The sequence below is a fragment of the Calonectris borealis genome, chromosome 4, assembly GCF_964195595.1.
Source record: "Calonectris borealis chromosome 4, bCalBor7.hap1.2, whole genome shotgun sequence".
Classification (NCBI taxonomy): Eukaryota; Metazoa; Chordata; class Aves; order Procellariiformes; family Procellariidae; genus Calonectris; species Calonectris borealis.
The window spans coordinates 27,866,408-27,893,554 of record NC_134315.1 but is presented as its reverse complement, the minus strand read 5'-3'; the positions used below and the strand labels follow the sequence as shown (position 1 = coordinate 27,893,554).

General features: G+C 35.7%; 1 protein-coding gene across 7 annotated transcripts in view; it reads left to right on the top strand.

Moving 5' to 3' along the window:
• The window catches only part of ATP8A1 (ATPase phospholipid transporting 8A1), a 127,343-nt gene that overhangs the window by 94,942 nt on the left and 5,254 nt on the right, over positions 1–27,147 (top strand). For 5 of the 7 annotated variants that reach the window (XM_075148987.1, XM_075148991.1, XM_075148990.1 and 2 more), the window contains 6 exons: positions 1,663–1,724; positions 6,007–6,063; positions 6,560–6,667; positions 20,110–20,198; positions 20,604–20,696; positions 26,985–27,076. In XM_075148987.1, coding sequence (XP_075005088.1) covers positions 1,663–1,724; positions 6,007–6,063; positions 6,560–6,667; positions 20,110–20,198; positions 20,604–20,696; positions 26,985–27,076 — 501 coding nt within the window. Of the gene's footprint in view, positions 1–1,662; positions 1,725–6,006; positions 6,064–6,559; positions 6,668–20,109; positions 20,199–20,603; positions 20,852–21,392; positions 21,441–26,984; positions 27,077–27,147 lie in introns of those variants that run through there. The other 2 variants (XM_075148986.1, XM_075148993.1) reach the window with 2 other exon arrangements.

Genomic DNA, 27,147 nt, shown 5'->3' with positions numbered 1-27,147 from the left:
AGGCTTCCATAGCTTTTGTTGTCCTTTGTGGCGTGCTAGTCTGTCCAGGGAGAAAGTTAAGTCAGGGAAGTGCCAGGAATGCAACCAGTATCAATAGAGCTAAGGAGGCATCCATTGTGAGCTCCTCATCTTGGAACGGGAGAGGGCTATGTTAAGGAGGACTATTTGCAAGCATTTTTATTCTGATTTTTTCTGTGAACATTCACCTGCTGTCTCTTCCAGAATATTGATAAATAGAACTTTTTTTTTCTATGATAAACTGGCCTCACAGGTCCTGAAAAGCTTTTAGAAAGGAGCACTCTTCATCCGCAACTAAAATGAATTTCATTTCAAGCATGTGTAAAGGTGATATGAAGGCTGGAAAAACACTCAACAAAAATATGAAAACGTACTTAATTAGCAGCATTTAATATACCGTATGCTAGCTGAGGATAGTGGAGAAATAAGTGTTTTCAGACCATTTTTATCAGCTTGTCACCTTCCTCTGGCCAGCCCAATCAGAAGAGTTTTAAACCCACCCCCACCCCCCAAAAAAAAACCCAAACACCTTTATTCTTCTCTTTCCCCAAACACAGCTCTTTAAAAACATCCTTCGTTACGCTCTCTCAGCATTAGTGGGTTTTCTTTTTCTTTTTTTTTTTGTCTTGTACTTTTATCCTTCCTTACTATGTGCACAGGATTTTGTTATCTCTTTATATGATGGCAGTAAAAAAGCAATATCCCAGTGAGTAGAACCTCTACAGCAGAGTAAGTGTTCTGGTTTAGTTGCAGTATATGAACAATCTCGAGTGCTAAAAGCATTTCTAAACTGAACATGTAAAAATATAGCAAGCTCAATACTTCTAATTGAAAATGAGGAATTCCCTCTAGATAGTTCAGTTCTATATTGTCCCATGTCTGCCAAGAACTTTCACAGAACTGGGATCAGAAAAGCCTGTGCTCTAGCAATAGTCATAAAATAAGTTCTGTTAAATAAGCATAAATGCACTGCTTCAGAATTCTGAATTTAAGAACCACAGTAGTTGTGATTTTTATGCAAACACATCTTTTTAGGGCACTGACTCTTTGCATAAACGCTGTGTGTACCCATATGTGCAAAACGGATTGACAGATTTGAGTTGGGTAAATTTTGAAAATGTTATAAGTAACAAGCATCTCAAGAATTAAAACCGAGTATATTGTATTTTTACTTAAACTGAATCTCAGAAATATGGATAAGAGCAAAGATAAGTTTCTATACCAAAAATATCCAGAACCAGTGAAAATCTGACTCTCTAAGCTTTCTGTTTACTTATATGTTACAATCAGTGTACACTATAGCTATAATATTTCATATTTTTCTAAAGGTAAGATACTGTATCTGTGATCTTAAAAGTCAATCTAATTCAATTATTACTGAATACAATATTACTCATATTGGTATACGATGTTACAAAAAGCTCTTGTTTCTAGCGTGATTTCTGAAGTCACTGAAAGTTTTAAAGGACTAAAAATTACAAAAGTCATAAATCTCTACTGTTCAATACAGTTCAAGGTGAAATCTGCTGTTACTACCCTGTGGGAAGTGCTACCATTTCTTTTGTACCAAAAATAAAATTTTATGTATATAGTGCTATTGTGGATGTTTAAATGTTTTATTTTTATCAATATTTCCTTCTCCAGGTACCGTATTTGGCAATGGTAAAACTTCGGATTACCTGCTCCTGGGGAACACTGTATACACTGTAAGTCTTCCTACAGCTATCTGGTGCTCTATTAGCTGACTATCTGTATTGGCTCTATCTTTAACTCTTAGAGAGATGTGGGTTTATTATTATTTATAATTCTCTGCATAGAACACTTGATTCATTGTAGTGCCTTAAGAATAAGAAATGGCACTTGAATGACTCTTTGAGAAGGTTTGAAGTGCATTTTGCATTCTAATTCCAGTTTTTAAAACTAAGCCGTTTATTAAAGATTCAGAAGATACATCTGTCCTTTACTGGAAACTGTCTATTTTTTAAATAGACTGTAATTCCCTAATTAGCATGCTTATTAATTTAAGGTAAGTTTCTGCATTGGAGAAATCCCAGGTTATTGGATATGGAACTGGTTTGTGGACTTGTGAATATACAATTCTGTTCTCCCTCTCTTAATTTATCATGGGGCCTTGAAAGAGGGATAGAGCCACATGGAACCAAGATTTGTGGGATGCCTCTTTGGGGACAACCAAACTGCCAGAATTACACCTGACCCACATCTAACAGTAATCTTCCGTTACTCTCATAGATATTAGTCATTATTGGGTTTTTTCTTTTAATCTTTGTCTCCTGGAATAAATTAATGAAGCTAAATACCTGTTTTTCACGTGCTGGGTATCAATGTTACCCAATAGATGAGGGTTTTCCAAGATCTCTCTTAGAGGCAAAATTAGACTTGTGCTTACTCTCCTCTGTTCCTCAACAGTAAGAGGTTAATTAATTTTTCAACTTCCTATTGTTGGCAGATCCAAAAAAGAAATTAATTCTTCCATCAAGATAAGGGGGCCGTAATACAAATACAAATTCACATCAAAATCGATTTCCTTAAGGAATAGGGAACATCATAACTGAAATAAAAGGAAAGTATTCTAGAATACATTGTAGTCCTTTGAGAATGTAGCTCCTGTCCACATCTCCTATGTATGAGAGAACATTTTGAATAGTGTTTTCTGGTTAGCTAACCAGAAAGGTTAAAGCGCATAAAGGGCCAAGTAACCATAGCCCATTCTGTGTATTTCCTATTGCTGTGGCAGTTAAAATAAAATGTTTCTTCTGCCAGTCCATACATGGACTTTAAACTGGTTCTTTCAGACACATTGAAAAATTGTTTGTTCACACATTCTCTTATAAGTTTATTTGCTCTACGCTTCCCTTTCCCTATTCCAAAATCCAAGCACAGCATGTTTTGTCAGCAGTAGTCACATATGATCAAACAATCTATCATATGATGAACTGATCTCCATTAGGGATGGATAGAATATCCTGGGTAAGTGTTTTCTGTGCAAGTCTTAATAAAATTAAGATGTAAGGTCACAGTCATTGTCATAGCTCAGTCCTGACAGAAGTAGTTCAACTGACACAGGTCTGTTTGTATTATGATCTCATGACACCGAGCAGTGTTTAGCAGTCAGTCATTTATCTGAATGTCACTGCTTTCCCCAATATTGATAAATACTTCGTAATAGTATCTACCAGAACCACCTGTTGTTCTAAGTGAAACAGGTTCTTCTTGAGGAGAGGTTCTCTGCCCAGAGTTTTCACCCTATCTACAAACGTTTCATTGTTTACTGTACTTAGAAGTTGCAACCTTGCTCAGTTCAGCTGAAATTTATTTTATGAATTGTATGTATTGCATAACTTCACCTATCCTAGCACCTAAGCCAAGTTTTCTGATAGCATCTCCTTTTCTTTGATGGCTCTAAAAGTATCCTTTGTATTGGCCATCATTTTGTAGAGTGAGTTAGCACTGTACACTTGTTAAAACCAATTATTCAACATATTGCTGCAATCACAGCTGAAGTTCTTTCCTGAAGTGATCTCAGAACTTCATCCTACCCGGTCGTTCTGCTCTGCGCTTCCTTCCAAAAGCCAAGCTTGGCACCAGGAGAAAACGAGTTATGTATGCTGTACTAAGAGTTTACTGGATTACACTAGGTCCTGTGGAACTGAGCGTTCAAAAAGTGCTGTCGTTTAGATTGTCACCCATCAGTTGATGGATAAGTCTTGAAATCTTACAGTACTGCAGAACATCTGAGTATCATCTCTGACATCAGCTAACTCGCAAACGTCGAAGCCTGCATTTTCAGATTTGCAGCAACACTTTCCACCACTTTCAGAAATTAGTTAATTTCTGATACTTTCAATATAGTAACCTGGAGCTACTCATTACTGTTTGTCAAGCTGTATCCATAAATGATAAAATAGAAGTCACAGTGCAGTTCTGTCACCTTCTGCAACTTCCTTTCAGATAGGAGAGCTGAAACTTCACCATCTTGAGAGGCTAATTGCTTGCTACTAACCTGCAGAATGGCAAAGAATTTCCGATTCACTTCAGATTGAAAATCTGGGGAGGCATGGGGGTTGCAATTGATGTATTCCTGCTCTTCCACAGGAATTCAAGGAGGTCTGGAGCACACGTGAAGATTTGAGACACTTTCAAAATTGCGGGGGGGGGGATTTTTCTGAAGATTTTTTAAAAAATCTGTGCATGTGAAGTGATGTGCACTGACGGTTGTCAGTCATTGTCTTGAAATATCAAAATCATAAGGCTAAGGTACTTCTCATTCTTTCCACTGCTTTTAATCTGTTTTTAGGAAGTCTACATTCATCACTTGTGCAAAAATCAGTAGCAAAGGGATTCAGAAATTAATACAGTTTCTTTGGATCCACAAAGAAAGTCAGGAATGTGCACTGATTCATATCATGTCCTGGAATTATTTCTTCAAACATAAATTTCAAATAGGAGTAGGGTACCATGAAAATATTTGTACGACCATTCTTGAGAGCTCTTTTTAAAAAAGCTCACTGCTTTATACAAAATACCAGTTTGATTTCTTGTTTCCTGGGTGGGATTCAGTGAGCTATTGTTAGTTTGCTGCCAACCTGGCCAACAAACTAGAGTTTAAACTATAGCTGTTACAGTTGGAGCTTGGTCTTTGTGACTCAGTTGTTCAGCCTCATGTTCTTCAGATTGCACATAGAGCAAAACTTGTGATACATGTTCACACATCAGTTACAAAATGTAATAACTATTTTTTTGCTAAACAGAAAACCTATTTATGTGAATTTCAAAGGAAGGAGATAAACAATTTTCCTGAATCAACTAGTCTTTGCTGTGGGATTATAAACTTTCTACTACTGCTCATCTCTAAACTAAAGTGGAATATGTCCTACAGGACAATAACATGATGTTTTCAGAGACTGCTCCATAAAACCAGTAAAGATAAGAACAGAGTAAAGGTGAGAGGGAAGAATGAAAATGACATAACAGACTCATTCAACTTGTTACTTTCTATGCAGAACATAGGTCTTGGGCTGCCGACAGTTAACTCTCTGGCTTTTCAGGGTTTGGCAAAGGTGATTCATTTACTAGCGAAGTAGTAATGAAGTAAGCAAAACTTTTTTTTTTTTTTTTTTTTTTAATTTAGGCTGGTGTAAGCTTGATCAAATGCAAGTTTTCAGCCCAGCATCTAGATCTTCTAAATCTGTCTTCACGTAGAAAGTAGTAGTCATCCTCTCCGTAACTAGGGGGTCTGCCATCTCTACTGAAGTGGACTATACTTTTCACGAACCTTTCTGTGTAACCAAAATCCCATTGATAAAGAAGCTAATGATTCAGTAAGAGCCAGACTTGCAGAGTTCTAGGAGGCAAGGGAAATGTTTAAGATTTCTAATACAAAAGAAGAGTTTTCCAAATCGAATGAGTGGAGATTATTAATGGAAGCTAATAATTCTTAGTGTTCTATTACTAGTTCATTACTGGGATGTATCTTTAAATGTTCTAGTGGCATTTTACTGTGGTCATTTCAAAGGGGCACTTAAACTTCAAATCTAAGGGCACACACTTACAAAAAAAGAGAAAAAATACAGCTAGCTATTGCCTAAAAGAATTTCACTTTGGGGGCTGCTGAGAGTCCTACATTTTTGGGGGAGCAGATTTTATTAAAGTGGAAAGGCTCTTCCATAGCTTCTGCAGGTCCATAGAAATGATTGCCTTCTGCTTTATGAACTTTGGTTTGGACCCTATTACACAGCTAGGTGCATTGACACACGCAGTACTTTGTTGAGTATTATTAAGGAAATCACATTTAAATTGAAGAGATTGATTATCCTTTCCCTTATTTCATTTGTGCAAGTAAACATGAAGTATGAAAATCATTAAACTTTTTCTTCTGTTCTCCTGAAAGTTTAACAAAACTAATCAATTCTGTATGTTAACTAAGATTCCTATATTAAATAAGAATCCCCTCTCTTTCTCTCTTTTAAGTTTGTGGTTCTAACTGTGTGTTTGAAGGCTGGATTAGAGACCTCATATTGGACGTTGGTAAGCAAATGTCGGTACCATATTCTCAAATGTTCTATAAAATATGATGGATGAATAATTGTATTATTTTCTTCTTATTTATTATATTACACCCTTACAGTTTGTCAGCCCTGCCCACAGTATCAAACTAAACTGTGGTTACTGCATAGAAAGACAGAATATCCACATACAGAAAATAATGCTTAATACTGCAAAGGAGGACATTGGGATAAGGCTTAAAGTAATCCTTAAACTAGAAAAATGAAATTACTCTGAACTGATTGTAATTGAACTTAAATTGGCTTAAAATGCAGTAATATTGCTGCTGAAAGTATCATCTTGCTTTAAGAAATAGCTAACTGAAGTAGCAGAGTTAAATTAATACAAGGCATGGAAATTTCATCCAATATATCAGAATCACATTATAAATACAAAGTAGAAAAGATTTTTTTATGTCATAATACATCTGTGATGATTGTTCTGTTTTCTTTTTTTGTTTGTTTGTTTGTTTCAACAGTTCAGCCATATAGCTATCTGGGGCAGCATAGCACTTTGGGTGGTGTTTTTTGGAATCTACTCTTCTTTGTGGCCAGTCATTCCTATGGCACCTGATATGTCAGGAGAGGTAAAAGTATATTTTTAACTAATATCTGAATGTGTGCAAAGAATATTGTTTCAGTCTTTAGTACAGGCCTAATCTGTATTGTATCCTTCTGGTAACCAGAGGTGCATAAGAGGGTTGCTTCTCTTCAATGCGGTAGCCATATTTATTTAAAATAGAATTAATTTTCATTCTTGTGAAAATGGAGCTCAACTAACAGGCTGTGATTATATGGTCTAGTGAGGAAGAACAGACAGGTAAGCTGCTTTGCAGTTCTTTAGTAAGTTTTAATTTTCTAAAGAGAAGTCTTACCAAATTCAGAACTCAAAATTACAGTGCTTATTTGACTGGAGGTTTTTTTTATAATGAGGTAGCACAAGTAGTGCATTAGTTAAGGCTATTTTTTCATCTTCAATTTTACAAATTTCTAAGTATTTGCAACTGTATAAAGCCTCAGAAAAGTTGAGGTGCCATAACACTGCATGAGCAGCTGCTTGCCATGCACACATTTCCTTTTCTATTAATGTGCTGCTTGGAATGCATTATTGTAATGTATCTTTAACCTTTTGACAGTAATTACTGGTTTCTCTTTCATTTATTATCCCATTTCTGTAAACCTGCTCTGAATATTGCAAATAGGACTGAATCCATAAAAGATGCTTAATTGCTGCTTGTGCTGATCTAATTGGGACTTCAGTCCCAAATTTTCAAAACCATTCAGTTCCAGAAACATATGAAGTTTAGTATTAATTTCCCAGACACTAATGTCTGCTTCTGGGCACGGCCAGTACCTCCTGAGCTGAAAAGTGTGCATTCTCAGTGGGAATCAGAAACTGAGAATACCTGCTTGTTTCAGAAAGATATTCTTCTAATGGTTCTTAAAGCATATCAACTAAATCAAGCCTTACACCAGTAAAAGGGTGAGTGCCTTTAACTCCACCTCTGTGATATAATTCAGCAATTTAAAAGCTCCTGTAAGATATGGGAAATTTAGGTGCATATCTCTCCCTCACTTAGAGGTAATTCGGACCCACAAATCTCACCTCCTACGTAAGTAGTTATGGGGAAAATAGTATATAGGCATTTATATAACTACTACATTTTAATGGAAAGCACAAGGAATTAACTTAAGTACTTGGACACCTAAGAAAAAAATTAATTTGAAATTATACAATTTCTTGCTGTTTTTCCTCTCTAGTATAACCTCTTACCCATGTATATATGTAGATTTTGTATATTACCATGTTGCCTCCACTACTCAAAATTAATTATGTACATTATTCTGAATTAAAGTAATTGAAGCTATCTTACTTCAGCATTTTTCTTCATACACACTGTATTTTATAGAAGAAATAGAATGTTTTTGGAATTTGTTGTTTTTAGAGATTTTGTAAAAACTTTATACATTGTTCTTTAAGACAGAAGAACTTCTATAGTAATAAGCACAGTGGGAGCAGCAGGGTGTGTTATACTTGGTATGACATAAAGGTGGCTACTTCACTGTTGAAATAACTGAGTATTTTACTTAGTACATGTTCAGTCTCTGAAGTTACTGTGAGCAAAAGATGTTTTTGAAGGGAATGTAATTCCTACAAACTTGGAAAAACAGTTGTTCGTAAAGAGATGTAGCTGTCAACAAAAATAAATACTCTTGGGGTTTGAATTCAACATGACACCAAAGTAGTCTGTCTTACAAACCTAAATTCATTTATTTGTTGTGATAAAACTGTATCTGTACTTGAAATGGATAGTTTTATTTTGTTAGTGTGTTTGCTTATGCATATATGTGTATGTAGTAGCTTTAGATGTGTGTTTTCGTGCATGCAGTTGTTTGGGGGGGGGGGTGTTGGGTGAGGTTGGTTTTGGTTTTGTTTTCTTTCTAAGCTTATAGTTAGAAGTCTGTAACATCAGAATAGAGTCTCCTAAACATCTGATAGACCATAAGAGCTTATTTTAAAAGCTCTGGTCTAACTTTTTGACCTGTACTCTGTGTGGCTAAAAGTCCTGTCAATAAATACTCCGGCTCAGATTGGAAGGAGGATTTTTGTATGCTCTCCTGGAAGCCCCCTCACTGATCAGCTGGTCTCTGGCAGGACAGAATTGGCTGGGTTTCTCTGAGGCAAGTCCAGGCCTTCCATAAGTATTCAAACTAAAAGATTCACAAATTTTAACTGCGGAAAAGATTGTGGTGTTATAGAAACAAATCCATATGGCCATCTGTGCTTGCCTATGCAAATACTGCTTGTCTAATTTCTTCAAACGCGCGAGTCAGACTTGAAGACTTCATCCAAGTACATTTGGCAGAAATTAAACAAACAAGTCAAAAGCTGACATCTACTTCTGTAGCTTTTTGTCTGTTTTACCTTGGCCTGATCTGATACATTATGCTGGAGGGGATTTTCAGGAGGTTTTTTTTCCAAATATATTCATTAAAAATGCCCATTTTTTAATAAACTGTAGATTTATAAGGAGATTTTACCAACTATAATCCTTATAAAGTTTAAATATATTCTCTTTCAGCTCCTTAGAGCTGGTAACAAGAGTTCTATCTTAGTAGGTTTATAGTCTTACGAGTCAGTATTCTTGATACAATATTCATCCAACCATTCACTCCCAACTAGATGATGATATCTGTCTTCTACAAACATCTTTTTCATGGCTTCTTTTAGACAGAAAAGAACCTACTGAAACACTCTAGTAAGGATTCAGTCTCACTTCTTCATATTAATGTCATGAAAATAATGAGATTCTTGCTGCTTATTGCTGGTTCTATTCCAAGAAAATAAAATACCAACGTTCTTGAAGGGGAGAGAAAAAGCATATGGAGCTGGTGGAAAACTCATTCATTGGATGCAGAGGAAAGGTTTCATCTAAATATTTTGAAACTCGGATTTTTCATCTATTCCTTTAAAATACCTATACAGCTCTGATAAGTGTGTTTAAACAGAGAACACTACAAGATAATGCCTCAAGAAAAAAATAGAGTTGTAATGGAAGAAAAGAGTCTGTTCATGCTGCAAAAATACTCTTTGTGTTGGAGTACTGAAGCTAGCAGCCCAAAGTTAAATCATAAGAATTGTTGGTTTGTGTTCATCTTTTAGTATCAAAGCATCACCCAATAACTTACTGAATAAAGAAACAAGTATGTCACATATTTTTGCAGGTTTTCCCTACTTTTTACATTAATTTTGTTTCCATCATTTTGTGTATCAGTCCAACTGTAGAGAAGATAATTGAAGTTGGCTTTTACATATATGTTGCTGTAGGTTAGTAATACAGAAGGAAAAATTGTAAAATGCTGTGCTCTGAAAGAAAATACAATGAAATGAAAAATTATGACTTTCTGACAGAGTGCCAGCAGTTTTGTTCATTGTCTAGGCCACTACCCCCCCCTTCTTCAACATGTTCCTAATACTATAATCAAGTATATTTTTCTTTCTTTCTCTTCTGCTCTGAGTTTTCCCAAAAAAGCCAAACAAGGACCCCTTTGATCCAAAATGCCCTGTTGATCTAGAATGCTGAGGCAGTTCTGGCATCAAGACCTTTGTTTTCTGGCCTTTCAAGATTGCTACTCCCACACTGGACCAATTCATCCCAACTGTACAGTACTGTTCCTCACAGTGTGGGAACTAGATGTCTCTTCATGTTACAGTACTCCTAAGTCCTATGAATAGTGGTAACTAGGTTGCCAAATAGGTAGTGCACCAGAAGAGTTGAAAGGTGGCTTCTGGCTCACATAAGCAGAGGTGTCTTGGCACAAGTGTTCTCCTGATATGAATAACTGGTAGTTATAGAGCTGATATCTGTTAGAGATTGGTAACAGGCGATCTGGGTGATAGTAGCTGAAACATGTTTCATTAGTAAAATTGTGACAAAACCTTAGAATCAACATTCAAACAAGAAACCAGTTACATTTTGTCAACCTTAAAACAGTTTCTGTTCCACTTAAAAAAAAAAAAAAAAAGTCCTTAGTGAAGAAAACTTGATTCATTTTCCCTGATTGATGATGTTCAGATGAAAACTGTTAGTTCACCATTGTCTTTCTGCAGACACAGCCTAGAAGGAAAAATGGACAAAAAATGTGAGAGAAGCAACAGGATTTATGAAGCAGAAGAAAATGGAAAAATAGGCTGTAAAATTGAAGAAGGATATGTGATAAAAAAGAGGTGATAACCCAAGTAGTTAATTATATAGTATATAATTATATATGGCTAGTTCAGGTACTGTAGCAGATCAACTTTAAGTTATGAGTCTTTTAGTAGTCTGATACAAGACTTACGTATTTTATCATTAATTAAGCTGAAGTTATTATTTACCTTCATATTATTTTTGTTTGTACTTTAGACTCATTCATTTAAAAGTTTCTCTTCTAGAGTTTATTCTAAGAATTAGGGGCTATATTCTTCTAGTCAGATCCTAAAATACTAGGAATTCAAGTTTTATCTGCTTATAGCAAAGTGTTAAAATACCTTTTCTACCAGGAGGATTTTGGTAGTAGTAGCAAAACATAATTTCTATTGGAGGGAAATTGATGCACAGTATTTGAGAGAGAAATATGGAAAACATTGCAAAAGTTTTCAGTGATTTTATAACAACTTTGCAGTCCTAATATAGTCTTTATTACAGTACAATGTTTATCTGTAGTAACTTTTATTCATGCATTTGTTGTCTGTCAGTACTGTCTAGTGTGGAAGCATCTGAACAGCCAGCTTTACAGGTTATTTTTTTCTTAATATTTTACCTGTAAAGATTGTGCTTTTAAGTATAGAGGCACAAGAAAGAAAAAAAAAATACTTCTTTGTAGGCGTTCTGTGGTTAGATTTAGCACTGTTATGGAGAAGTGGGTCATACCACAGGACAGCTGTTTTGACCCATTACATGAAACAAGCTCCATTTACTTTCAAAAAAGGTGCCACTACAGACTAGAATAACGTTTTTGTTGCAGACCCGAGTAAATCAACTGCATGGATCTCTTTCTCTACTACATTGATATAACTGAAGTTGAAACTTTTCTTTTATGTGTATGTTTCATACTAGCGCAACTCCTGAGTCTTTTGAATTTGTTACTGTTGTGTGCTCTGAGTTGTTAGGCCATTTTTTATACACCTACCTGATTAATAAGTTAGCTTAAAATTATAACACTTACTGGAATAAGAAGTATGACATTGAGATTAAAAGCAAAAGTTCAGTATCTGCAGAACTTCTTAATTTATTGTGGTACTGTAGATAATGCACTGTAAAGTTGTCTAGAGCACCATCTGTTTCTGCTCTGTCTGACCCAAGGGATCTATAAAACTACTGACGGAAATTGAAGTTAAGGAACAAGCATGTATTTTACAGAATTTTAGATCATTTGATTGAGGTTTGCAGAATCTTCGTGGAAAAACAGTAATATTCCTTGTTGGATATTTGGCTGCACCATGTAGGAAAGATGTATTAGAATATACTATATTAACAGGATTAATTTCTTAATTATTGCTTCCCTCTGTATTATTCCACATAACCTTCTTATATATGAATTGTGCTTGTTAAAATACTAGATATACATCCTTTAATCCCCTTACTGATTTTGCTTTTTTACACCAAAAAACAAACAGACAAAAAAAACCCTTAACTTTTTAAAAATGTAGCTGTCCAGATACTTCAATCTCTAATGAACAGATCTTCTCTGGGAGATGTTTGTCTAAAGTCTGATATGAAAGGGGGAGTTTGTTTTAGTCTCATGGAGAGCAAAGCAAGTATTCAGGCTAGTATACAATCATAGAATGGTTGAGGTTGGAATGGACCTCTGAGGTCATCTGGTCCAACCCCCCTCAACACCTAGAGCAAGTTGCCCAGGACCGTGTCCAGTTGGCTTTTGAATATCGCCAGGGAAGGAGACTCCACAACCTCTCTGGACAATCTGTGTCAGTGTTCAGTCACCCTCACAATAAAAAAGTATTTCTTGTGTTTCAGTTTGTGCTCATTGCCTCTCGTCTGTCATAGGGCACCACTGGAAATAGCCTCACTTTGTTGCCTTTACACTCTCCCTTCAGGAATCTATCTTCATTGATAAGATCCCCCTGAGCCTTCTCTTCTCTAAGCTAGATAGTCCCAACTCTCTCAGCCTTTCCTCCTGTATGAGAGATGCTCCAGGCCCTTCGTCATCTTCATGGCCCTTCGTTGGACTCTCTCCAGTATGTCCATGTCTCTTGTACTGGGGAGCCCAAAACTGGACACTTCTCTAGGTGTGACCTCATCAGTGCTGAGTGGAGGGGACCTCCCTTGATCTCTGCTGGCAATACTTTGTCTAATGAAACTGCAGATACCATTCACTTTCTTTGCCGCAAGGGCACATTGCTGGCTTACGTTCAACCTGTTTTTTACCAGGACCCCAAGTCCTTTTCTGCCAAGCTGCTTTCCAGCTGGGTGGCATCCAGCATATATCAGTGCATGGGGTTGTTCCTCCCCAGGTGCAGGACTTTGCACTTCTCCTTGTTCAACTGCATGAGGTTCCCGTCCGCACATTTCTCAGCCTGTTGAGGTATCTCTGGGTGGCAACAGAGCCCTCTGCTGCATCTGTCACTTCTCCCAGTTTTGTGTCATTAGCAAACTTCCTGAGAGTACACTGTACCCCATCACCCAGATCTTTAATGAAGGTGTTAAACAGGATTGGACGGCAGTATTGACCCCTGGGGTGTGCTGTTAGTTACTGGCCTCCAGCTAGACTTTGTGCCACTGACCACCACCCTCTGGACCTGGCCATTCAGCCAGTTTTCAGTCTACCTCACTGGCTGTTCATCCAGCCCATACATCAACAGCTTCTCTGTGAGGATCTTACGGCTTATGCCCTGCTGTGCTGTCCCTCCAGTGTAAAAGATGTTATTAATGGATACTTGTCTCTTGCATTTTTAGAAACAGATGAGTGTTATTTTAATAACTTTTGCAGAATACAGCATAATAAATAAATGTAAATGGTTGTATATTTAAGAAAATTGCCATGGTACTTTTCCTCAATATTAGCAGGGGGAGTTATAAATAATGATTCTATTTAAGTTCTTCAATGAAACAAGAGAAGTACAGTGCCATGCTTTTAAGGGAACCTGTCAGATAACTCAGTTGACAATCTGTATTTCTAAAAATTGCCTTGAGCCTAATGGGGTAAACAAGTACCGAAGTCTCTCAACATTATCACAAAATCTGTGGAAAATGGCCATTCTTCAATGGCTAATATCTGGGGTAGTTATGCTGAGTTAGCCAGTAATTTTTTTTTTTTTTTTTCCCCCCTGCTTCACTGCTTATTACCGATCTGGATTAAAATATCATCCAAAATTCTGGGTCTTCATTTTGGGGGGAGTAATTGGTATAGTAAATTTTCAGCAAGGGACTATTGCTTGTTTACAGAGCATGTTTGAAATACAGTTTTCAAGAACTTTGAAATAATTAAACAACAAAAGCTGGGGTCTTCCCTCATAGTCCAAAGCTTTTTCAAGCCCATTCTCAGCAAAAGGACCCTATGGGCATTTTCCCACATTTTTAGCACATTTTATCCTCCTCCAAGTTTTTTCCCAGCTTGTCTTTTACAGACCTGTGAGTCTTTACAAAACAATAATCAGGAATCCGTATCTGTCTTCCCCTCTATGCCTATTTGAAATAGAATGTTTCTATTAGAGAAATAGAATGTTTCTATGTACATTTGTGGAGAATATTATGGCTTCATAAAAGAACTCAATGATTTATTATTATGATTTATGGTTATGACTTATTTTTAAAGTGAATCAGAATTCATCCCATAACACATATCCATTTTAGTCATCTATCCTTACCTGAAAGCCTAAAATTATGTTACCGTTCTGATACTAACATATTTTAGCTTATTCAGTTCTTTAAATATAAAGTTTGCTTTTAGTCTTTCACTTCAGGAGTCCAAAATATTTTCATAAGGGGTTTTTCTTTTTCCATTTAATTCTCATTAGGTAGTTTCCATTTTGAGTCCTCGGACCTTCACGGTTTAATTGTACTTAGTCTAGTACTAGACATTTGTTAGCCAGAGTCTGCTATTCCCAGATATACTTCAAAGATCTATTCCATATTCAATAGTTACATTCCCATTCTTGTTCTTTAACTGCATAGGTACAAACAGAAACAGCAGAGCTGATCTTTGAACTACCAAATTTACCTTTTCTGCTTATGATGGTCTGTCTTGGTAGTATTACCATTCTAATATTCTTCCTTTTTATTGGTTAGTCTTTTCCTGGTATCAGCATTTAACTGAATTCTTTCCCTCAGCATATTATTGCCAATCTCCTTTATAAACAAAAGTTACGGGTTTTTTTCTGTTTAAAATGTTATGAATCAAATTCAATACACATTCCTGTTGCAGTTATGCATACGACACTTTAATGATACTCAGGTGCCATTTTTCTCCATAGCAACTTTCTCTCCTGATGCATAGTGGTGAGGAATGACTTCAGTTCCTTACAAATTCTGGTGAAACTCAATGTTTCCTCTACTCCTTCCTGTTATACCTATTGCAGTGCAGACAGCCCCTATCCTGATAACAAACTCTGTAGAACCACCAGAACTCATCCACTCATTGTGACTTTACATCTCCTTTGCCAGATACTATTTCTTATGTCATCTTTGAATCAACTCAGATTCGTTTCCCTGTGAATCTTTTACTCTGAGGCAAAAGAGGACAGTCTAGGCTTTTCTTGAAAAATAACTAATGTTCTCTGATTACAAGCGCGATTAAAAATAGTGTGATAAATCTCACCTTGCCAACATTTTCTAGCTTGTCTAATTTCACATCCAGGTGGCTAATTCTCTTTAATTTTCTAAAGGTTATTTTTCAGGTCTGTTAGTTCAAGCTGTAGTGCAACCTTGTTAGCCAAACTTTTGCTAACAGAATGTTCTCTTCCAAACTCTTAGGGAAGCTTTTTTTGTATGTGTGTCATTCTCCTCTCCAACTTTTTGAGGAAATTTCCAGGTATTAATATTTACTGTGAAGCCTTTTTTCTTTACTCTTTTCCTGCTTTTTATCTTTGAAAGCTCTTCCATCACTGTCTAAAGTCAACAGAGATAGCAACTGATCATTTCTCTTCATAAGAGCTATTCCTAGTACCAGGATTTATTGCGGGTTTGTTTGGGTTTTTTTTCCAAATGTGAAATATCTATTGAGGTAACCTAGGCTTTCATAAAATGCAAGGAAGGAATTAAATGCCTGTGAACTTAATTCACAAAGTGAAAATGAGCAACCGCTCTAAGCTAGTCACAAGAACATGTAATAAGGCGCAGTCTTGCATTTCATCCCTTTCTGGGCTCAAATGCCTTACTGTGGTTAGAGATAAGTGCTAATCTGATGATTCGCAAACCTGAACTACCTCCCACAGTTAGACCCTTATCACATGTATTTTTAAAAATACCCATTTATCCAACAGTTAAATACTAGAACGTTCACCTCAAATGAATGTCACCCAAAAGCCAGATTTAAGTTTCTCTGTACTTCGCAACTTTCAGGGTAATGTTTTCTGCTGAAAGAGTAATTGAACAGAGAACTGTGTCTTCTGCTGTTCCACATTTTATGGAATAATCAAATATTTACTGGATCCGAAGAGACAATGTGCTGGCTTTTGCTCAGCCTGAGGCTGAGATGTGTGTTCCAATGAATACTTAAAATACTAAAATATTCACTGAAACAAGGGACTGAACTAAGGACACATCTGTAGAAGAGAGACCTAAGTCTCTGTTAATTCTCTGTATTGCTCTGGGTCACCACAGAGGTACTTCTTGAAGCTTTAGGATTTATAGTGCATGTCTCTGTGTGTGAGCTTTTGTATATATGTATTTATTATTTAAAATATTATTTATTATTTGTGTTTATACAATTAAGATCATAAATCTTAATCATCCCTCTGTGGGATACAGTCCACCCTTCATACCCACCTGCAGTGAGGAAATCAGTGATCTTGCAATGGACTAGTAGTATCCTTAGCTGAAGAAAATGAGAGGAGCTAGGCAAGAAGTAAAGGCATGTTCCTTAGTGTATCCTTACTCATCTTTGTCATCTCATAGGAGATTTGTTCCAGTAAGAATTTACAGATTCTGCGTGCAGATACCCACAGTTATCTGCTTCCTGACTGCCTGGTAGTTCCTCTGTTTCAGTACCTCTTACTATTTGTTGTATACCAGTAAGGCTTTGTTTTGTATTTGCAGAAAATGGAGGGACTGCCTTTTTAATATACCTAATAAGCAGAGTTCCTACTTAGTTCTTAATTAACAGGAACTATGAGATGTTTTTTAAACTCTAAATAGCAAAGAAAAACTAGAGGCATTATAGGAACTCACTTGTTGGAACTTCACTGCACTGGCAGTTAAATGCAGATATGTTTTAATATTACAACAGTAAGTACTTTGGCATGTATGAAGGCAAACACATGCAGATAACTAAAACCAATGAAGTTGTCTCTGTAGGTTATTTAGAGGAGAAACTGTAGCTGGTTTGATGGTGCTGAGGAGGTATTATTTAATAGTTCTGTAGTTTATAAGGAGAGGACACATACTTAGATGATAAATGAAAATGGTTTTCACAAGCTTTTCTGCAGCAAGAATTTTACTGTTATTTTCATATTTCTCTCTTTACTTTTAGAAGGCTTTTTAAAACCTGAGCTAGCTGTTTCGGCAAAACATAGAATATTTCCTTCATAGTGAAGAAAAATGGAATATTCTCTGTTCATTTTGGCATGTAATTTCCTAACGGTACATCTTCATCAGCTCATTAAAAATGTTTTGCAGCCAGGATTTCTAATCTGCCACTAAGCCATGAAAGGGAGTAATTCTCAGCATTTTTTTCTTTTTTAAAAAATAAGAACTTATGTAAAAATCTGTACAATGCACTTATTAAGCAACGTTAATTCACTTAGAAAGTCCTAATATTGAGCATGAGCTCCCTAGACGACAAATTATTTATCCTCCCTGCAGGATTTGTAAGTCCTACAATAAACTAGGCTTCCCAGCTCTCATTTTGGATTACTTCTGAATTCCCCTGGGAGCCACTTTTGTGGCAGATTCCATTTGGTTTCACAAGGCCTAAAGGGGGAAAACTTGGCATAGACCACAAATCTCTCACATTAGGAACAATTTGTAAACCACGAACAGAGGCAGCCAGAGTCCGTCCCCAGAACAGGCTGCTCCTGTTAGTGCCATTGTCTGGAAAGGATTGGTTTGCCATTTCCCAGATGACCTGCCTATGTGTAGAGAGATGTGAAAAGTTAGAGACAAAAATGTTTTCTACAGAGTGAGGGGGGAGCTTTCTTGTACAGAAAGGAAGGAAATACCTCTGTGGGATTTTATTTTTTCCTCTCTTCGTCCAAAAAATACAAAGAGGCCCTCTGTCTTTAATGCGAATGTCAGCTTTAAATCTTTTAGGTTTGGATTAACTCTGTAAAAGAAAAAAAATCTGACAGGCTTTCAAATATGACGCAGAAAAACTTTTTTTTTTCTTCAATTCATGTTGTTCATTTGTAAAGCCAAAGGCTGGATGGACTGAATAGTAGGCGCCAGTTGTTCCTTCATTCATAGTTAGCATTACAATGGTCAGAATTAACATCCTAAGACCTACATTATCACTTTTGCTATTTCACCAGCAAACATTTAATACAGGGTGGCTAACGCAAGGACAGCTCTTTGCTATGTTCTTAGAAATTAAAAAATGTTGTTAATGATAGGAAGTAAGAGTCGTAATTACTTCAAGTTGTATTTTTTATGCTTTTTCATGGTTTTTAGGAAACTTCGTCTCTCTAATTGCTACTTAATTGTAGAAAGTCTTGCAAAATGTAGTTGTGATAGACATTTCCTATTAGCTGCTGTTTTAGGAAATGAGAATGTCATCAAGTATGTCAAAAGTTATGTTTTGCTTATAAAGTGACTGTACTAATACATTTTCTCCACTTCCTGATACAAAATCTTCTTTTTCTTTTCCTCTGTTGAAAATGTGAATTGTTTTATTTTGAACCTGTCACTGCTCAGTGTTTACACCTTTGGTGACAGCTGTTGGCAGAAATAATTACTAGAATCTCAGAGCAATATGTATGTCCTTTTAACACAGCTGTGGAAAGTTTACCAAATTTTCAGTTCAAATACATGCTAATGCCTTCCAAAAAATCAGTGTCAGTAGGAATTCGGATACGAAAACAAGGTAAATAGAACTTTTTATCTATATGAGAATGAGGTTTTTTTCTGCGAATAATTCACTTTTGTTTTTACACATGAACATATCAAGTATAATTCTAAAATGTTCATGTATATGCATTCAGAAATTAGACTTTAGCTACTGCAAGCTACCTGCATTTGTCTGCTAATTAATATTATTAAAATTTCAGCTTATTTATTTTAGTTACATACTGAGGTTTAACCTTTGAAAGGAATTAGTCTCCAAGTCTCCAAGCAAAGGATTTGAAAGGGTATCGTTGTGTAGCAATGTTACTTTCAATCTCTATGCAATCTGATTATATTACAAAGGCATTTTTAATACTGACTACAAAACAATCTTTCAGTAATATGTGCTTCATTAAGTATTTGTCATACTCTTTGCATCCATAATATTACTGATGTAGATACTTGGGCATGAATTACAAGGGTAGATTAAAGTTGTTTTTTTTTTCCTTTAACATCCATACATTATGATGTTTATTTTGGCTTTTTAGTGTGTGTTAGTTTTTAGTATGTTTACAGACCAAGTTAAGTTACGAACAGGAGAAATTCCTACGTATTAATATAAAGCAGTGTATAAAAAAGCAAAACACACAGCTAAAAGCAATGATCTGGTTTGCAAATATTTCACCGTGCGTTAATGTGTTAGATCTTCATTTAACAATATGCTGCATGCTTCCATAATTATGTAATTAGTTGTTTTCTTCGTTCTCATTTTTAATCAGTTTGTTGAACAGGAGTCTGTGGCAGTATGGGAACTGTGGTACAGTGAATTCTGTTGGAGATAACTTTGATCCGAGTTATATTGCAAAATGATTGTAACAGTGTCCAATATCCATATCAAGAATCAGGAACCATTATATCCTGTTAGGGCAGATTGCAAGTAAGAAATTGTGCTCATAATGTATTGACAAAGGTTGTCCGGGGCGGCGGGGTGGGTGGATTTTCGATAAACCTGATTTTAATGGAAATGTCTACAGTCAGCATAGTGGTGCAGAGCAGGGTTGTGGAGGGGTAGATTCCCCCTCTCTCAAAGGGCTAAGCAATGTGATCTTTCTACCAGCTTCTTAACATGAATTAGTGCTTACTATCCACTGAATTTCTAAAGCAACTCAGGGGACTTTAGAAAGGAGTTAAAGTTTTATTTCACATTAGAGAGTCTAGAATGGTTCATTTAAATTTGCTTTTGATACCCTCAACCAAGTAATTGATATTTCTAAGGATTTTCTCCTAGTTCTTGTTATGACATCATCACATTTTGTGTTTTTTTCCTCCAGGCAGCTATGATGTTCAGCTCTGGAGTGTTTTGGATGGGACTTCTGTGTATTCCTATGACAGCTTTACTTTTTGATGTAGTATACAAAGTGTGAGTACAGAAATGCCAAGGTTTACGGGAGAAAGTACTGACTTTTAAATGCATGTTTTAATTATTAATATAAGAAAAGCAAATGAAGATCAGCTCTGGTGATTATATAAAATTACTTTTCACCTTGTTTGTTTTTGACAAACTTTATTACAAGTGTTACTAGTATTTTAAATGTTTCAATAATTGTAATGTCTTTTTTATAAATATTTGTTGTTTCTAATTTGCAAGAACAGCTGATAAAATATATTATTTAGACTTGTTTTATAATATTTCTTCTTGTAAAGCTTAACTTTAAGTCATCTGGAAAAATGAATTTGTAAATTGTATGTTTATATAAGTGTTAAAACAACCTGTTCTTTTACTTTCAAGAAGAGTAAATCTGGCAGTATTCTGTATTACTTACAGAGTAAAGAGAGCTACTTTTAAGACACTGGTAGATGAAGTTCAGGAGTTGGAAGCAAAGTCTGAGGATCCTGGGGCAGTTGTGCATGGCAAGAGGTATTGTAAAAATCTGTAGATCATTGGCTTTAAAAAAAAAAAAAGCTAAATATTTTCAGCCTTATACGTGTATCAAAGACAAAAGGTTATTTTTCAAAATCTATACAAATAAAAGGTATCTGTAAAGATGTTTCAGGTCTACTGAGCCCGTACGTTTTTTCATGTGCTTAGGTGTAGGTTTTTACCAAATGCTTTAACTGTTTCTTTGTAGCTGACTGTTACGTCTCTAGTTATTATGTATAGAACAAACTTGAGGTATGATTTTAATTCTGTCACTTTTGACTGTGTTAACGATTAATACAAAGTGAGTTTAAACCTGCATCATTCACTAGTATAGTAATAAATTGGGCCTAAGCCCAATTTAAAAATTAAAATAAATTTTTAAAACCTGCTTGGTAGCATAGGGGAAAACAGCAAAATCTGTAAGCTGCCTTTGTATCTAATGCCAGTCCAGAGCAAAAAAATTTGACTAACCTATATGAGGTAGGAAGTAATTTTAACTTAAGACTCCACAAGAATTCCCTTGTTACACCCTCCTTCATGGGTCAGGCAGATAATTTGAAAAGGGAGAAAGTAAAACTGAACAATTGGACAGTTTCTTCATTTTCATGAGTTTTATGAAGTCTAAAAAAAAGCCAAAATTGTTGATACTTGATTTTCCTATTCTTTCTTTCCTTTGGACTGCTGGTTTTTTAGTGTCTTCATGGCAAAGAGCTTAGCCAGGAAGGCTTTTTTCCTACCGAGGTATGCATGGAAAGAGACCAGAAAAAGCACAAACAGCCACTTCTTTTATTGTAGGTTCAATTTTCAAGAAGCACCTTTTGTTCATAAAGATATTTAAGTTCCCTTTCTCCTTCAGTCTTACTGTATCACTCCTCCAGTTCTGTGGGAATCAGCTTACTAGGATTTACCAGGTTGAGACCAAATTACATTGGATACCAAGGTGATGACCACCATTTCTAATGGGTGGAATATCCAGCTCGTGTGAGTGTTGCTCCTACTTTTTCTTTCTTTTCCTAGAAATTATTTTCACAAGAATGTTTTGTCTCTAGTGGAGTTCATCTTCCCTGGTACCATAGACAAATACCTGGGGAGGTACCATGAGGCCTGGAAGCTCATGCCACCACCTGTGGAACACCTAATCTAGTGTGGTGAGCTATGTAGGAGTACATACCTGCATAGTGTCTCCCATCAGGCTCTATATGCTATCTTTGTGGCAGCAGCTTCATACTGGAAGAACTGCAAAATCCCCTAGTTGATGACGATTCCTGCATCGAGCATACTTTTCCCTCATCACTGCAAGACCCAACTAGTGCTTGCAAGAGTAAGTTCTCTTACCTTTAAAGGTGATCTAAATTGATTGTTATGGATGCCTCCCTCCAGTGGCAGTGCTCATCCAGGCAGCTTCAGGGCAAGATATTCCTCCAAATTAACCAGCTCATACATCAGTGTGCTGAGCTTTGAGCCAGAAGCAATCTATGCTGTGTGCTCTTTTGCAAAGAGCAGAAGTTGTAAAAGAATGAATTACAGAAAAGGAAGCAGACATTAGTACTAGACAGTGCTAAAAGGGGAACATCTTGTGGATGTGGAAGAAAATAAGGTAATGTACCTTTTTAGTGTTCCATACTTGCATTCATAAGACTTCTTTTGTCGTCCCAAATTCAGCTACTTTTACTTCAGTTGTCTAGGCAGTATGCTCTTCCTTTATCCTACAGAATGTCTTCCAAATCCCTTCTTATTTAGGTAAGAGGAACTTTTCACCACTAGTTTTATAATTATCTTTTTATCCCACAATTAAGTAGTTAGGAGGGCTTCATGAAGGTTGTTTAGTTACCTGCCAGAATGTCTTTCTTAGATCCATTCCTTCTCCACAAAGTTATTTTCAGACCTGTATTCTTTGAAGTATACAAGCATCTACCTAACATGCAAATCGACGTTAGACATCTTAATATCTCTTAAGGATTTATTCCCTCTGTGATTTTTTTAAATTATATCTTAATTCAGGTAATAGAGCCAAAACTTCACCCTTTATGGAGGAAGTATATGCTAAAGAAATGGTATGATAAACTGACTGACTTGCATCTTTAGAAATTTGATGGAACTATTGTAAACATTTTTGAGTCTCCTAAGTTGGAGAAGCCTGGATTAACTAGTTACCAGTTACAGTCTTACAGTGCAGAGTAAGTGGTTAAATTGGTAAGGAATGTCCTCTACATCTGTTTTAAATATGTAGATGAGACTTTTTTATTCTTGAGTTGTAGTGCTTTTCACACAAGAAAAAATAGTTATTTTTGACAAACCTTTATTGCATATTCTTCAGCACCAAATAATATTTTTCTAGTGTGCATACGTCTGGAAGTACCTTTTTATATTGTAGCAGAAGAAGGGATTTGTTCTCATGAAATACCAAAATAACCTAAGAAGATATAAATCACTGTTTGATTAAGAAGTAACTGGGAAATAGTGAGAAAGATAACGCAGGAACTTTTCCATTGTGTCCATTCACATCTTAAAAATACTACAATACAAAATAAGAGGCTAAACTTCCACAGATAACAGATGAGGATTCTGCTATTGGCTAGATGCTGTAATCAGTATCTGAATGTTTACTTAGAAGTATATTGGTGTTAATTTTTATTGGGATGGGAGTCTTCTATTTAAATCTTAGGATGGGAATTCTCTATTTAAATTCTGAATTTGCGCTTTCAGCTGTTTTCTTAAAATTAGGATAAAAACTGATATTTACATTGAAATAATATAAAATATTGTTCTTCAAGGATCTTTATTGTATTTTAGCTTATGGTTTAAAAGTAGGACATGCTAATACAGTGTTTAAATCTGTCATCCCTTGTATTTTTCCAGTGCTGATTTGAAAAGGTTTCTAATCTGTTATCATTGAAGGCTCAGGAAGAGCACTCCTATTTTATCTTGCTGTTTCAGTGTGTGTAAGGATGTGTAATCAGATTTTTTTCCCCAAAACTGTCAAAAAATACTTTATTCTGTTCTTCGGTAGGCAACATGTTGAAATTGGTTTTGTCACATATATTTGTCAGTTAAGTAAGTCTATCTTGAGCAAGAAGGTGCGAATTTTGCATGGTCACTTTTCCAATAGAAAGTAAACTTTTATGTCGAAATACTATTAACTTGAGGGTGCCTTGATAGCATAAATAATAGAGCAGCTTCAGTGGATTAACAAATTTGTGCCACAAAAAGTATGATTTCTCTCATTAGAGCCATTGTAATTGAAATGCCACAAAGCCATTTGTACTTAACATTGAAATGACTAAGGTAAAAGGATACTTTTTGCATGTAAACCATTGTTCAAAAATAGTTTTTCTGATACCTTGTATATAATGCTTAAGCAGAAACAACAATATTAATACTTACTACAAAAATATTTTTCCTGGGTTGAATACTACATAGACTAACAGTAACATGAATAACATCCCAAACTTGTGGAAACATCTTTAGAGATATATACTGCAAATGCTGCTTAAATAATCATTGTTTTTCATTCAGTCTACTTGGAAATTATTTTTAGACCAGCTAAGTGGTTGGTCAAGAATATATAAAGTAGTAATTTTTTTTCTATAAATGAGATTAATTGCCTGTAAATGTATATATTTCATGTTCAAAAATAGTTAATATTCTGCTTGTCCATGTAAGTACACATAACGAGCATAGGCATTTAGTTACTGTGGTTTTTCACTGGTTAATTATGAAACCATGCTTTCTTGACTTCGCCTGTAGATTTTTAAATATGCTTTTGAATGGCAACAGGGTGATTCATAATAAAGAGCCTGCAGTATTTCTTCAAGTATAGAAATAGAGCAGAATTTAATACCTGAATAGCTGGAAGCACTTTTCATTTTCCAGATGTATTTCCTACTTTATTTGTATTTTCTGTACCAGCAATCAGATCTGTGCAGTGGAAACTTAATTATACATAAACTAAGAAATGTGCATACTTCATGTTGTTGTAAAACTTAAGGCAGTGTTTTCAGTGCTTAGCATTTAAGCAATCTCAACATTTCATTCTGGAACACCAGCAAAGAATAGTGATGGTACCAAAAATGCTAGAACAGGCCTGCTGTGTTTTTAATAAAACAGGTTTTTATCAGAAAATTACACCTGTCAAAACAAAAATTTCATAGAAATTTTCTTATTTAAACTCACATTAAGAAGGGTTTCTCAGATGTATTGCAAAGGAGATATGGCTGATAACTGTATCTAAGTATTCGCATAGTCTTCCAGCTCTTTGACCGCCCATCTTACATGAAAATGTTTATTTACTCACTCTGTGTATCCTTGTGGTTTAAATCTCAGTCCCCAATTTTTTATTAATCTTGTCACTTTAACAGTTTGTAGCTCTGAACTAAAAAACAAGGCTCCTACACAGCTAGAGGAGCAATTAGGATGAAACAAATATTAAAAAAAAAAAAAAACCCTAAAACCAAAAAAAAACCCAAACAAACAAAAAAATACCCAAAGAGCTACCTTATGAAAACACTGAGAGTAAGGTGTGTCTCAGTACTCCATCCTCTCCATTCTTGGTTCAGTCAACAGATGCCAACTGCTTTCCTGGAATTAGTACCTAATTCCTTTTTTACAAGGAAGTCTCATTCCATCTTTTCATTCAAAACATGGCCACAGAAGCAGTTTCCCCTGCCTATCCTCTTACCGTGTAGATTTTGCAGTTAGCATTCCTCTATGGGTATGGAAATAATAGGTTTATTTCCGTCTTCCAGCTTAGAAGAGCCAAGCTCTCACCTCCTGGTATATTCTTTAACCACCAGACTGGAGAGGAACAGAAAGGGCAGATACAGCATTAGTTTTTTAAGACAATGGTTCAGCTTCATATATAAGAAGTATATACTCACTGAAGAAAGAATGAGCATTCCTAATTTAATGGTTTGAATGCTAATCTAGTAAGGGAAGCAATCTAGTTCCATTCCTTGCACCACTTAGTCTGGTAGGTAACCTGGGAAGGTAAGTCTGTGAGCTAATTGACAATAATATTAAAAAGTAATTTGACTGATCAAAACTCAGTGATGTAGGTATGTGAAATCTTACTACATCCTTACAAAAGAGACATCTCTGATAATCTAGGAGAACTACAACAAAATCAAATCACTATATACTCAGAATAAACGTAAGGGTTTTTTAAGTGAACTAATTTTTAGACAAGTTCACATGGGGAGGACCTGGATTTTTCAGCATTGGAAATGTTTAAATGATAAGTCGGTATTTCTCTGAAACACAAACTGTAGTTCACAGTGAATATCAAATTTAGAGGCAGAAATTGAAGGGGTTTTGTGAGTTTTTTTAGTATAGTCCCTTGCACATCTTTAATATGTTATCAAAATTGTCAGATTTCAAAAGCTTTCTGAGCTATGGCTAGTCCGTCTGTTAATTAGTAATGCAGGATCCTATTTGAGAGAACTTTAAATGAAAGAAAGATGAACAGTAAGGAAACCTGATACCTTCACTACTCCATTCACTACAGTTTGCAGCATTCAGCTGATGCCTGAGTCTCAGTTTAAAAACTGTTTAGTACTCCTTCTGTTTTCTAGCTGGGCTGAAATGAAGAGTCGCTTGGTTAACATTAAAGCACAATAAACTTATAACACAACAGACTCAGTACTGCTGAGAAGGAAGGAGATAGACTACTATTACTACTAGAGGTCACTTCAGCCTATCTGTATGATCTCCGGAAAAACACTGTCTAGAGTTTCACGGGGAATACACCTTGCTAGAACACTTTTCATGGAAGCAATATGTTTCTGTACACACAGCTGATGGCCACAAATGTGACTTTCCATCCATTTTCTTTTCCCATCCCTTTGGAGTACTGTGTCACTAGAGGCTAAGAGCACTTTATTATGTAAGAAAAAGGAAGACTGTAATTCGGCCTGGCACTCATCAGGCCATGCTACATCAAGGAAGCCAGTGCCTTCCCTTTACACTGCATGTTTCTAAAGCAGTCATGCTCAAATGTTTACAATGTTATTCATTTATGTGTATTGCTAGCACACAACAGTGCTTCAAACAGATGTTTTGCCTGTATTGTGACGAGTAAAAACATTACCAGGGATCTGGACTTCCTAATCTGCCCTTGCACATGCTTTTAATAATCTTCTTTATAATTAGTTCAGGCACAATTAAAAAAGAAAAAGGAGAATGGAGACTTTTCGTTTAATAATTAATTCCCATTTAACAGACTGAAAGATAAAGGGATACTGTAATTAGTAAGTAAATATTTTTCACACATGTCCACTTCCTTTCTAGCTTAACTGAAAGAGCCCAACTACTGAAGAATGTTTTTAAGAAGAACCATGTGAACTTGTATCGCTCTGACTCTCTGCAGCAAAACTTGCTTCGTAAGTGTTCACTGACAAATAAAAATTAATATCCATTAATAATACAGAAGTAAAATTATACCTTTCACTGC